Source organism: Sinohyriopsis cumingii, chromosome 8 (assembly GCF_028554795.1).
Source record: "Sinohyriopsis cumingii isolate HCF-2022 chromosome 8, ASM2855479v2, whole genome shotgun sequence".
Classification (NCBI taxonomy): domain Eukaryota; kingdom Metazoa; phylum Mollusca; class Bivalvia; order Unionida; family Unionidae; genus Sinohyriopsis; species Sinohyriopsis cumingii.
This window is the reverse complement of record NC_142968.1, coordinates 23,333,320-23,346,444: the sequence shown is the minus strand read 5'-3', so window position 1 is coordinate 23,346,444 and position 13,125 is coordinate 23,333,320. Positions and strand designations below refer to the sequence as shown.

The window sequence follows — 13,125 nt, the reverse complement described above, 5'->3', positions numbered from 1 at the left end:
GAAATAACTATTAATTTGCCAATGTGTGTAGGTAGAGTAGTGTGAATATAAATACTAACTCTTTTTAAAAAAATGTGAGGGTATGTGTTTGTGTGTTGGTGCTTGTAAGAGCTCAGGTTTGTTTGTGTGAATAGTAGATTATGGGTTTCTTAGCGTATGTGAAGAGTATAGTTAGGGTTATATTATATGAAATGAGAAAGTAGGGGGGATGTTTTCCTTCACGTCCGCGCGTTGTTGGGTCATGATCTAGGTAAGATCAATTTTATGTTTTTAGGGGGATGTTTTCCATCACGTCCGCACTTTCAGTATAAAACTAACAGTGTTGGCCATTGGAGCTCATTCTACGGAATAAGCAAACAAGAAGATGCCAGCAGCTTCAGCTTTATACAACGATCTTATGGGAAGTTGGTATTGGATGGTAGATGGATTGAGTGTAGCAGAAAGGGTTGAACAGGAATGGAGGTATGCAGTGACAAAAGACTTCGTCTCAAGACAAGTAAACAGCCTGCACTTAGCCGTAAACATCGTGAAAGAAATGATAGAGGATGAGGAGAAGAGAATCAGAGGTTTAATTAACCCACCGTATGTCAAAGTGGGTAAGTTAAAAGAAGCAATAGATCATGTGACGAGTGCAAGGTGCTTTCTAGAAGACATTGTAGAATGGACAGATTGGTGTTTCGCGAAGTGGGGGTTAGAAAAACTTAAGAAAGCTGAAGAACTAATGAGGAATGTGCTGACCAAAGAGGTCAAGAAGATCAAAGAAAAGTGGTCCAATGAAAGAAAAGACGAAGAAAATAGAAGAAAAAAGGATGAACTAGAAAAACTGAACACAAATTGGATGAAAATCCAAGAGAAGTTCCGGGCCATGGGCCACCCGGACTGGCTGCCGGAAACAGAAAAGAAGAAGAAGAAAGGAATGATGGACAAATTAAGAAGATGTTGGGAAAAGTTAAGAAGATAAAAGAAGAAGAAAAACCCAAAGGCCCTTTTCAGGGCCAGCCATATTTCTCGAAAAGAGATAGCCTTTCAATTGCCTACCCCTTTTTTTAAAAAAATTTTTAAAAAAAAAAAAAATCCCATGTTCAATTCCCCTTGTACGTATATTAACCTACAATTTATTCCCATGTTAAATTTCCATTGAGGCTAATCTGACCCACAATTTTTCTTCATGTTAAATTTCCCTTGAGGCTAATATGACCCACAATTTTTCTCCATGTTAATTTCCCTTGAGGCTAATCTGACCCACGATTTTTCTCCATGTTAAATTTCCCTTGAGGCTAATCTGACCCAGGGGTGTTTTTAATGCTAATTCCCATTGAGGCTAATCTCACCCCCTTAACTACTGTCACTGGATGAAGAATTCCAATAGATTTATCGATATATATACTGGCAGAAGAAACAAAACACTGGCAAAGAAGGTGTTCATGTTATTATATACGCCATTAGATGTAGAATTCTACTAGATTTACCGATATAAAGTGACAGGCCATTGCCCAATGCTCTTATTCATGACTTAAGATCACGAATGAACAGGCTTTGGTAAAAGTACAATAATAGTAAACGTTCGAACAACAATTAATATATTATTTAAGATACACAATAACACGTTCATAACTAAGTCGACGTTCACCTTAACAACATATAATGACACTTAATCAATGCAAACATATATAGGCAACAACTAAATGTCAAATCAGGAGAAGAGTTGTCATTTTGTTATTATATTATTTTTATTATATCTTTTGCAAGAAAGTTAAATGTAAAGTTTGCATTATTTTCTAAACATGCTTTTTATGCGTAATTGCAAACACTTGCTGCAACGCAGACAGAATACCGATGTATGATCATTGCAATAGGAAAATCTCAACTAGGAAAATTACTTTAGGAATCGGGGCCCCGAGTGGCCGAGTGGTCTAAAGCGCTCTACGTTACGGATCACTGCCATCTCACCTCTGTCTGCGGCGGTTCGAGTCTAAGATTTAGCCAATGTGGGTATGTGAGAAAGCTTGCCAGTAGCTTCTCGAGGGTCGGTGGTTCTTTCCGGGGTTTTCCCGGGTTCTTCCTCCACCATTAATACTGGCCGCCATGTATAGCCTATCGTGTGCTGAAAAATGGCGTTAAACCCCACAACAACAACAACAACTTTAGGAATCACCGGTAGTTCTGGCATGTCCAGATTGTGTACCAAATTGTGTTGTTTCTTTAGCAATGAAAGCCGTAGCAACGTAGTGACCCAGTCTAAATCAAGCGACGCACTTTACAATATATCTGTACAATACAGGTTCTCGCTATCAAATAGCATATATATAGGCACCCAGTACAGAATATGTACGTTTAGATTCAGAAACTGTGCAATATATAATGACAGTTGCCAATTACGTGTCATAAAGGAAAGATTATGATTTGTTTTACAGTGACAGGTGTAAAATATAAATATAAATGAATAACTTATTCGTTCCACCTTTTTTCCGCTGCTAATTGACTTCACGATATGATGTCAGCAATCACGTAGAAAGATCATGCATGCGATACAATGCAATCTTATATATCTGCACACATTAGAGTGCCTGAAGTTCTTTGCCCAAGTGAATCTGATTGCTAGAAAGTACTTTAAAGCGGTGCTTTCAGCAAAATGTTTCACAAACTGATCAAAAGAAGCAAGAACATGGAATACAAATGAAGTCAAAGAATTCGCATTAATGTATTCCAGATTAATATTTCTGGTCAAGAAATTTGGTGCGTGCATTCATCTTTATTGCTTGGTTTAGCATCGATCAATATGACAGATATTTCTAATATTACTACTATCAATATTACTATTTATATTACAGCTATTAATACAGATATGTGCGAAAAATTAGATCTGTTTCAATGGTTGTAGTATATCCCGATTCTTTGTACGCATGAGCTTTTGCATTAGCACCACTCGTCTGAAGAAAACACACAAACAAAATACAGAAAACATAACTTTATTAATTTTCATTTATATTACAAATGTAAAACACAAATAAAATTCAAACCCGCTTTCATTTGAGAACGTACCTCAGGCAAACAAATTGTTTTTTAAAGAACGATGGAAAATGCATTGAATATTTTATATTGGATTATAGGTTTACTTACAACTATTGCCAATATGGCGTATAAGATTATCCAATCTGCCGACCGAATAAATATTTACCCAACTACTTACCTATCAGCTGGACCCCTGTCATACATACATACATACATACATACATACATACATGACCACTCCGGTGGCCTAATGATTAGAGCCTTCGCCCGGGATGCGGAAGGTCGCAGGTTCGAACCCCGGCCGAGTCATACTAAAGACTTATAAAAAAGGTACTTACAGCTTGGCGCTCGGCATTAAGAGTTTAGTGTTAGTACTGGTCGGCCTGATGTCAGGATAATGTAACTGGGGTGGGTGGGACATGATGCTACATGTCTGCGGCATGATGCCCCAGTACTAGATAGACATCACTATAAACTGCCACACTGCAGACATCGTTGTAGACACTGAAACATTGTTGAAGCTACGGTATAAAAAAAAATCACACACAAAACATACATACATACATACATACATACATACATACATACATACATACATACATACATACATACATACATACATATACGGATCATGTGATAATTTTTTTCCAGACAAACGCTGTTTACAGTACAGTAGAGGTAAGCAGGTAGAGGTCATTAAATGGGACACTTTCCTCTATTCAGCAAAAAAGTTCAATTATATTATTCAAACATTTCACCACTGAGTCATACGTGTTGCAGCAAAATCGTGACAAATATACTTTAGTAATCAAAGCCACTTTTAGTGTCATGGGACATTCAATGCCGCAATATGAGTGTCTTTGTGTTTGTGTTCATATCTCTGACATCAATAGTCTGTTACAAGAGCGAGAACAAAATGAGTCCAGGTGACTCATCAGTTATTATAATGGATTACCAAACTAAGCATTATTGAATTAGAAACAAAGTTTCGGGTGTTAAATTATATCGACATATTCGGCAGATACTCAGGGAATTCGACCGTATTTGTGAAACCAAAATTAGTAGAACATATTGTGAAAAGAATTTACTCGGAACTGAAGGATTGTGCCTGTCTCCTTTCTAAAGGAGACCACTTAAATTTAGATGAAGATCCTATACTTTCTTTACATATTTGTCAAAACTGCGACCCCAGAGATAGGAATCAACGACAAAACTACTAAGACACTTTCTTTAAGAAATCAAAACCAGTGGGGGGGGGGCAGATGGGGGAGGGGGCTTACGTTTACAGCCCAAGTAGGGATACGTACCGGCCAGTGCGAGGGCTGCAGCCTTGCCCTCATCTCTCACCTCATGGTATCATGGTATTATCAACCAAATTATTTTTATAAAGTGAGTATTTCCGAGGCCTCAAAGAATAACAACTAAACCATGTAACCAACAATAGAAAAATGGGTACCACATAATACTAGAATACTGGGGCCCCGAGTGGCCGAGTGGTCTAAAGCGCTCTCCGTTACGGATCACTGCCATCTCACCTCTGTCTGCGGCGGTTCGAGTCTAGGATTCAGCCAATGTGGGTATGTGAGAAAGCTTGCCAGTAGCTTCTCGTGGGTCGGTGGTTCTTTCCGGGGTTTTCCCGGGTTCTTCCTCCACCATTAATACTGGCCGCCATGTATGGCCTATCGTGTGCTGAAAAATGGCGTTAAGCCCCAAAACAACAACAACAACTAGAATACTAATAAAGGGAATTTTTTCACAGTAACAGAACACAATTGCAGGGGATCAAGTAACAATAAAACTGTTACCCGTACTAACCACTTAGGATACTAACATATTTATTTTACCTTGTATATTTAGACCCTTTCGGAACATTTTTGTTTTAGACAGTAAATTTAACAAAATATAAATATCAAGACAAAGAGAAGGCTTTAAGAGAAACATAAAGAAATAAAAGAAATGTGGCTCCTTAAAAATGGGATGGTCTTCTCAATCTTGAAACAATTTTGGGTAAAATGAGAAACGTCACACAAGAATACACTTATAAAACTAGGGTTTATTTTTTAAATTTTATGTAGAACGCACCGCTTCTCACTAAAAATTTTAAAAATTTAAAAATAATTATCCAAATTTCAGAAATTCAAGTTTGGTAAATTTGAATAGATAATGTCGAAAATTTAAAAATAATCTTACCCAATGATAAGACAAATGGGGATATTACTTGACCGAAGTTGGCCGTCCTTACAGCTAAATCTATAGCACACAAACAATATAGCAAATACACACATAGCATATACAGGACATATGAGATCTCTGGCAAAGATCACGCTTTAAATAAGGGTAGGGATTCCGATTTTGAAGATTGAATTCCAATCGGTTGAACAACCCTTTAGAATACACTAGGGACAATACATACCCACATCAAAAGCTTTAGTTTTAACTAAAGTTTTGATCAAAACGCTTTTGATTTTAAAAAAAAGTCAAACACACACACACACACACACACACACACACACACCGCAGATGGACACACGAGCAATAAAAACAATTTTATTTATTTTGGAAAAGTAGGGGGCCAGCTGTCTGGTGCCCCCTCCCCCCACCCCCAATTTTTTTTTTATTATTTTTTATATTCAAAACAAGGGTCTCCGAAATATGATTCGATTAACACTGAAGAGAATGGGATCAAACTATTTGATGAAAGAATTGTCAAAAATAGGAACTTGATATCCTGGTGCTTTCTCTTTATGGCTGGGAACCTCAAATGTAGAACTGGTAATCTTAATGATTTTTTTAGAAAATGATGACGATGATCTTATCTTAGAAGAAAATGCTTTCCATGAATCAGATGAGTTTGACATTGAGTGAGAGAGATTATGTTGTAATATATTCTGTATTTCACTGACAGATATATGTAAAACATACGCTACTGATATCCTAACGATAGAATGCACCAAGATCGGGAGGGAAATTTCACATATAATGTCAGTGAAGAGGCTAACGTAGTCGACTGCTTCAACCTGCCTCTTTAATGTTGTTCAGATTTCGAAGCTGGTTCTAGGAGTGAATCTGTACACTTCCCCATCTTATATGAATTCACGTTTCCACTTGCCGCCATTAGAAATATGCACATAACAGAGGATAAAAAACTATTTAACGAAATTCTGACGTCGGGCACTTCCCTAAATAATGGAGCTAAAACATTTTTCCTATTTACACACATAGGGCTCTTTCATTGACCCTAACAATTACATGGGTTTCTCTCTCACTGATTTCTTGAATACAACTTTTATCAGCAGGTTAAATCAACGCCTCATTTAGTGATGCGAAGCTTACAACAAAATTGAATAAGTTCAGGCTACTCAGCAATAGATACTATTTTTATCCTTCAAGCAATGATTTAGAAATATCTGAGTAAAATCGAAGGTCCTTTTTTGTCTTTTTGTTGACCTTTCTTACGCTTTTGATGTATTGATCGTGCAAACGTACTGAATCGCTTAATCAACAACAGTATCAGTGGAAAGTTGTTAAAAGTTTGTTATTCGACGTACAAAAATATACCGCTCGTTCTAAATGTAGTGAAAATTGTGTTATTCTATCTAGTTGGAAGAGAATGTATTGTTTTTTATGACAGCTGAATATCCTATAATTTAAGTCTCTAGGTGAATTGGTTGAATGGGAATTCCAATTTTGATTAACATTCACCTTTTAATCGTCCCTCTCTCTTACTAACAATCAACACTGGGATAAGTTACAGATTTTCCTGCTCACGCCACAAAAGAGGCAGTCCAGTCTCCTCTGCTGTTTTCCTAAAGATGTATACCATGACGTGCAGGACTGACAGAAGGATGCAGGTGCAGAACTTGTCGGTACATTGCCTTAGTGAAGAACTAGTCGATACATTGCCTTAGTGAAGAACTAGTCGGTACATTGCCTTAGTGAAGAATTAGTCGGTACATTGCTTTAGTGAGAAACTATTCGGTACATTGCCTTAGTGAAGAACTAGTCGGTACATGATCTTAGTCAAGAACTAGTAAGTATATAACCTTAGTCAAGAACTAGTTGGTATATAACCTTAGTCAAGAACAAGTCGGTACATAATCTTAGTCAAGAACTAGTCGATACATAATCTAAGTCAAACACTATTCGTTACAAAATTCTTAGTCAAGAACTAGTTGGTACATAATCCTAGGTACATAATCATAGTCAAGAACTAGTCGGTACATTATCTTCATCAAGAAATTGTCGGTACGTAATCTTAGTCAAGAACTAGGTACATAATCTTAATCAAGAACTATTCGGTATATAACCTTAGTCAAAAGTTAGGTTGAGTGCTTTCAGTCACATATCCTACCCGTGATCACATTTACAGTCATATTTGTTACACAGCCTAAAGAACGTGACTCAATTTAAATAACAACACTTGGAATCCATTCACTTCAAAAATCTTCACCCATCTGCCGCTTTTTTAAGTCACGTGAAATCGTAGCGTGAAAAGATAATATCCCATGAATCAGTCAGCAACGAATAGGTTGCCTTTGTTCCAGAGTCACGATCTGATCCATTTTTTTTTCTGGATAAAATGTGCCAAGTGGTCTGCAGGAAAACGATAAACCGGCTTGGTGAGGAATAGAGATAACCTGAATTATTTTCTGCAGAGAAATCACCCAGAAGGTAAGTTATCTGATGAACGTTTATTTTTCTGTCCAAATGTTCATTAAAATTTTATAGTAATGTAATTTCAAAAAAATAAATATTACGTTGTATCTTCCAACTGATTATTTTCAACAACCAAATTCTCCGATATTCTCATAGGATGTTAATCCCTTGCATTCTAAAGGGCAATTGGTTTGACTACTGATGAAACAAACACACTGGATCCATTCCTTGTATTTTTTTGAAGAAAAAAATATTTCAATTCAGTCGCACCAAATTTTTTTTTTATCTATTTCAGATACTAGTCTAATCAGATAGTTACTTTTAATGTTCTTTGTAGACAAAAATGTTTCACATCATTAACATCTATCTTGGTTCGAGGTGGAACTTTATAAATTAATTTTCAAATATAATTAAGATAATTTTTGAATGGAACTTTTCAAATTGCAAGGAAAACAATTTGTAACTATGTTTATAACAATTAGTTGAAGATAACGGCAAGGCTTTTTGGATCAACATAATACAAAGATAGTAACAGACGAATATAAGTGCGCTCCAGAGATACGCATATTCTTCTTTCATTATTAGCGAGAACGTTTCCAGGGATACGCGTATTCTCTTTCGTTAGTAGCGAGATTGTTTCTTGGGTTAAACTGCAAAACCAGTCAGAAAAGTATCCATATCATTTTTGTTTCTTCCAGTACTATGAGAGCTACGGTCTTTATTTTGGCGGTCCTAGCCATCCAAATTGTCTGCATTTATTGCAAGCCTGCTGAACAGCGAGGAGGTTTACCCTTGCCTGGTGGTAATCGTGTACCCGATTCCGTTCCCCAATCTGACAAGAGAAATCCACAACCTCCCCAGGGACAGGAAAGACCACAGCAACAACGTACCATGGATGAGGAAAGACCAGAACTAACTGAGAAACAAAACGGACCACCACGTCCTCAGGGAGAAAACGGACAAACCCGACCACCACCCCCTCAAGGTGAAAACGGACAAATCCGACCGAAACAACCGGGTCAAGAGAACCGTCACCCCCGTCCTACAGGCCCTCAGGGAGGGAACGAACAGACTCCATCACCAACGCCACAGGGAGAAAACGGTGAAACCCGATCACCATCTCCAAATGGAGTGAATAGCCAAACTCCACCACCTTCACCCAGTGGACAGAGCGGCCAAACACCACCACCACCTCATCAAAACCAGTCAACTCTCCAAGGATAGAATGGTCAACACATGTATTACATTTGCTATATATCAAAAACACTTTCAAACATCTAACGATAACTCGGTAGCATACAATTTGCAAGCAAATGTGTCGGTTTCAGTGTGTGTGTGTGTGTGTGTGTGTGTGTGTGTGTGTGTGTGTATTATAATTTAAAGAACTGGGCGTCAGCTGACAAGGGATTCAAAAAACTGGAATGAGTCATTTGTTCTCTTATTTACTCAAGTTTCCTAAATAATTTTGTTGAAATCGGTTCATTTATTGGCAAGTAGCATTATTAACTGAATTTTCGTTTCCAGTATTTCAGGTTCTGAACGTGTGTATTATTATATTTATCACTTTCTGTTATTTTTATTCATTCATATTTTAATTTGCTCTGAATTATCATTACAGAAAAATGTCGTTAGATAGGGATCAATAGAAGTAAGGTCACATTGATATACTTTTCGGTTTATTAACACTCACTGTCATCTATATTGGTTTTAGCATTGAAATATGGTGCGGGGTTAGTTAGAAACAGCAGTAAAGATGTGTTCGATTGCCAAAAACTTGGAAACAGTCATGAAATTGATTGAAAAGTTCATAATGTTTTGTCACTTTTTTGTAATATTGTGAGACAATATTTACTTTTTCATGTGCAAATGTTTTGCATTTTCCCTCGCAACGTTCCCTGCTGGTCTTGTGGCGTCATGTTTAATGAAAGAAATAAAAATTATCTTGTACAAATGTTTGCTTAGTTTAATATTTTGCTATACAGTGAGAATTCTTCTCCCTCTCTCTCTCTCTCTCTCTCTCTCTCTCTCTTTGCAACCTTCTTAGTTGCTGAACATACATACATACATACCATACATACATACATACATACATACATACATACATACATACATACATACATACATACATACTTTATTTCTTGTCACAAAGATAAAATTCTGTATTGGGAAGATATCATTCCAGTTGGCAAAGAATGATATTTCAATGAGCTTATAAAAAAACAAAGGAATTTGAATTACGTGTCTTCAGAGGTAAGGAATTCTAAAACATAGGTGTTGATACATTAAAAGAGGTTTTGAAATGGTTGGTTTTAGACCATGGAATCTGGAGTTCGTTGTAAACTATTGATAATTTCGACACATAGGCTTGAAGCCATCATTTTGACTTTCTAGTATAAAATTTCGTCATCCTAGAATTTCTCAAAATGAATCCTGAAATATCTTGGGAATACATTTCAACGTGTTATTGGTTACAAATATTTGGTTTTAAGACACAAGTAGCAGCCTAGTAGGATTTTCTTCGATGTAAAAAACAAAGGTCTAAAAGGATTTTAAAAAAATGAGTCAATCACCTACTCGAATGTGTCAGATACCGGTGTTTGATTGTTTGAATGACAGGTATAATGTGATATCGTAATTAGGTAGTACGACCAGTATGCGATTGTCTTATTTCAGTTTGATTGAAGATATAATCTGGAGAAAGACCGTTTAAAGACTCATATTTCATGATTTCTTTAAAATAAAGAATACGATTTTGTATAGGTGGTCATTGTAGACGTGAAAATAAAACTTTCGTGGGAGTTGTATAAGAAGTATCAGAATTATTCAGGTGGCCCGTTTCTGGAGTTTGTCAGTTCTGGACAGATTATAACTGGACGTGTTTCACCATTCGGCACAGCTTTAGTCTGTAAATGATAGTGAGAAATAATGTTCAAGCGACCCGGCAGGTAGAAATTTCGACAAGACCTCAATCAATGTGGATACAAAGAGGTATTTTCAGTATTAATACTAGAAACGTCTAAGCCATTCTGAGCTAGAAGTCAATCCATGTTAGTGAATGTATAACTAACTAACGACACCCACCATTCCCCACAGTAGTTAAGTGGGGCACTATACGTACAATGGAAATTAGCATTACGGAGACCCCTGGGTGAATATACGTACAATGGAAATTTAACATGGCGAAAAATCGTGGGTTAATATACGTACAAGGGGAATTAACATGGGAAAAAATTGTGGGCCGATATACGTACAAGGGGAATTTAACATGGGAATAGAGTTTGGGGGTTGTTTAGGGACAAAGGAGAATTGAATGTGGGATTTTTTTTTTTTAAATTTTTTTTTAAAAAAGGGGTAGGCAATGGAAAGGCTATCTCTTTTCGAGAAATATGGCTGGCCCTGAAAAGGGCCTTTCGGATTTCTTCTTCTTCTGCTTCTAATTTCTTCTTTTTCTCCACCAAGTTCTTATTTTATCTCCAACACTCTTTCTCTTCTTCTCTTTCTTTTTCTCCTGCTCTTCTTTCTTCTTCTTCTCTTCCTCCTCTTCTTTCTTCCTCTTCTCATTTTCTTCTTCTTTTTCAATCTTTTCGTTCCATTTGCTTATTCTTATTCTTTCCTCTTCATCCTCCTTCTCCTCCTTTATCTCTTTCATGACACCACTAATCTTGTCCTTTACCTTTTTTAAGTTATTAATTTCCATCTTTACACGATGGGGACTATAGGAATAATGGTCTTCAACCAGTCTTATTAACATCTGCTCCATCATTCCTAAGTTGTCTAAAACGTCTTGTAATGTTTGTATTTTGTCCATTTGGTTAGAAGCCATCTTCTTTTTTTATTCTTTGCAGAATGGTTTGAACGACGAATACTGTGGGTTCTTATACTTAAAGCGCGTACGTGAAGGAAAACATCCCCCTAAAACGTAAAATTGATCTTACCTAGATCATGACCAAACAACGCGCGAACGTGAAGGAAAACATCCCCCTACTTTTTCATTTCATATAATAAACCCCAAACTATACTTTCTCATTTCATATAATAAAAACCCAAACTATACTCTCCACATACGCTAAGAAACAATAAACAAAATCCATAATCTACTATCCACACAATCTTACGTGAGCGCTTACAAAACCCAAACTATACTCTTCACATACGCTAAGAAACAATAAATAAAATCCATAATCTACTATCCACACAATCGTACGTGAGCGCTTACAAAACCCAAACTATACTCTTCACATACGCTAAGAAACAATAAAGAAACCCATAATCTACCATTCACACAACCTTACGTGAGCAGTTACAAACACAAACACACAAACACATACCCTCGCACTATGAAAAAAGAGTTAGTGTTTATAATCACACTACTCTATCTACACACACACACACACACACATTGGCAAATCGATAGTTATTTCTTTTCTAGAGTATTGGGTAGCCCTTAAAAGGGCTGTTTTTTTTTTTGAACTCCAGATGCACCTATCTAATGGTTGCACCTTCCTGGCCTGGCGCCACACACGCATCTTCTTCCCCAGTCTCCTTTCACCTTTCTTCTGGGGAGCGCAGAGGGAGGATGATTCGCTTCAACACCCCAATTCTCTGTCTCGGGAATATTGTACGACATCCTCTCTTCTAGTTTCTTTTCCTCCTCTTCCCTCTGTCTTCTCTCCTCCTCTTTGTTCTTCATTCTTTCCTCTTCTACTATAGCCTCCGCGGCCAGTTCATTTAACAGGCGCCTGACATATTCCAGATGTATCTGGAGTTCAAGAAGTTTGCTTATTCTGCTATTCATTCTTGTGTTGATCAATCAACAAGGGTAGCTAGACTGCCCAGCGAGTTTCAATTTATAGTGAAAGCGCGGACGTGATGGAAAACATCCCCCTAAAAACATAAAATTGATCTTACCTAGATCATAACCAAAAAAAAACAACAACACGCGGACCTAAAAGAAACACTCACTCACTTTTTATGCTACCCATCACTATTTTAAAATTTTTTATAAAATCACTTCAATAGACTATCCACATACGCAAAGCAATCCAATCTAACCCCAAATTTACACCTCAAACACCAAAAAAAGACATCATTTTAATCTACTATCCATACCAACTTACTTAACCACTTACAAACACAAACACACAAACACATACCCTCACATTTTTTAAAAAAGAGTTAGTGTTTATTTTCACACTACTCTACCTACACACATTGGCAAATCGATTGTTATTTCTTTTCTAGAGTATTGGGTAGCCCTGAAAAGGGCTGTTTTTTTTTTGCTATGGCATTCTTTTTAGTTTCTAAGAATGCGATGTCCTCTGAGGATAGACTTTCTGGCGATAGGTCTGCTTCTTCGGAAAGAGAAGAAGAACTCTTTGGTGTCGATACGACAATCGACAAAGCCTCTGTCAGCTTCAGGTTGCTGCTGCTGCTCTTGTTGTTGTTGCTGCTGCTGTC

At 37.0% G+C, this 13,125-nt stretch overlaps 2 protein-coding genes across 2 annotated transcripts in view; both read left to right on the top strand.

Annotated features, from left to right (window-relative positions):
* The window catches only part of LOC149793139 (uncharacterized), a 233,719-nt gene that overhangs the window by 145,487 nt on the left and 75,107 nt on the right, over positions 1 to 13,125 (top strand). The gene's annotated exons all lie outside the window — the stretch shown is intronic.
* Positions 7,194 to 9,619, top strand: LOC149793141 (uncharacterized). The gene is made up of 2 exons (XM_089967065.1): positions 7,194 to 7,683; positions 8,367 to 9,619. Exon 2 carries the CDS (start codon positions 8,371 to 8,373, stop codon positions 8,890 to 8,892), a length of 522 nt encoding a protein of 173 aa, XP_089823191.1. The 5' UTR covers positions 7,194 to 7,683; positions 8,367 to 8,370; the 3' UTR covers positions 8,893 to 9,619.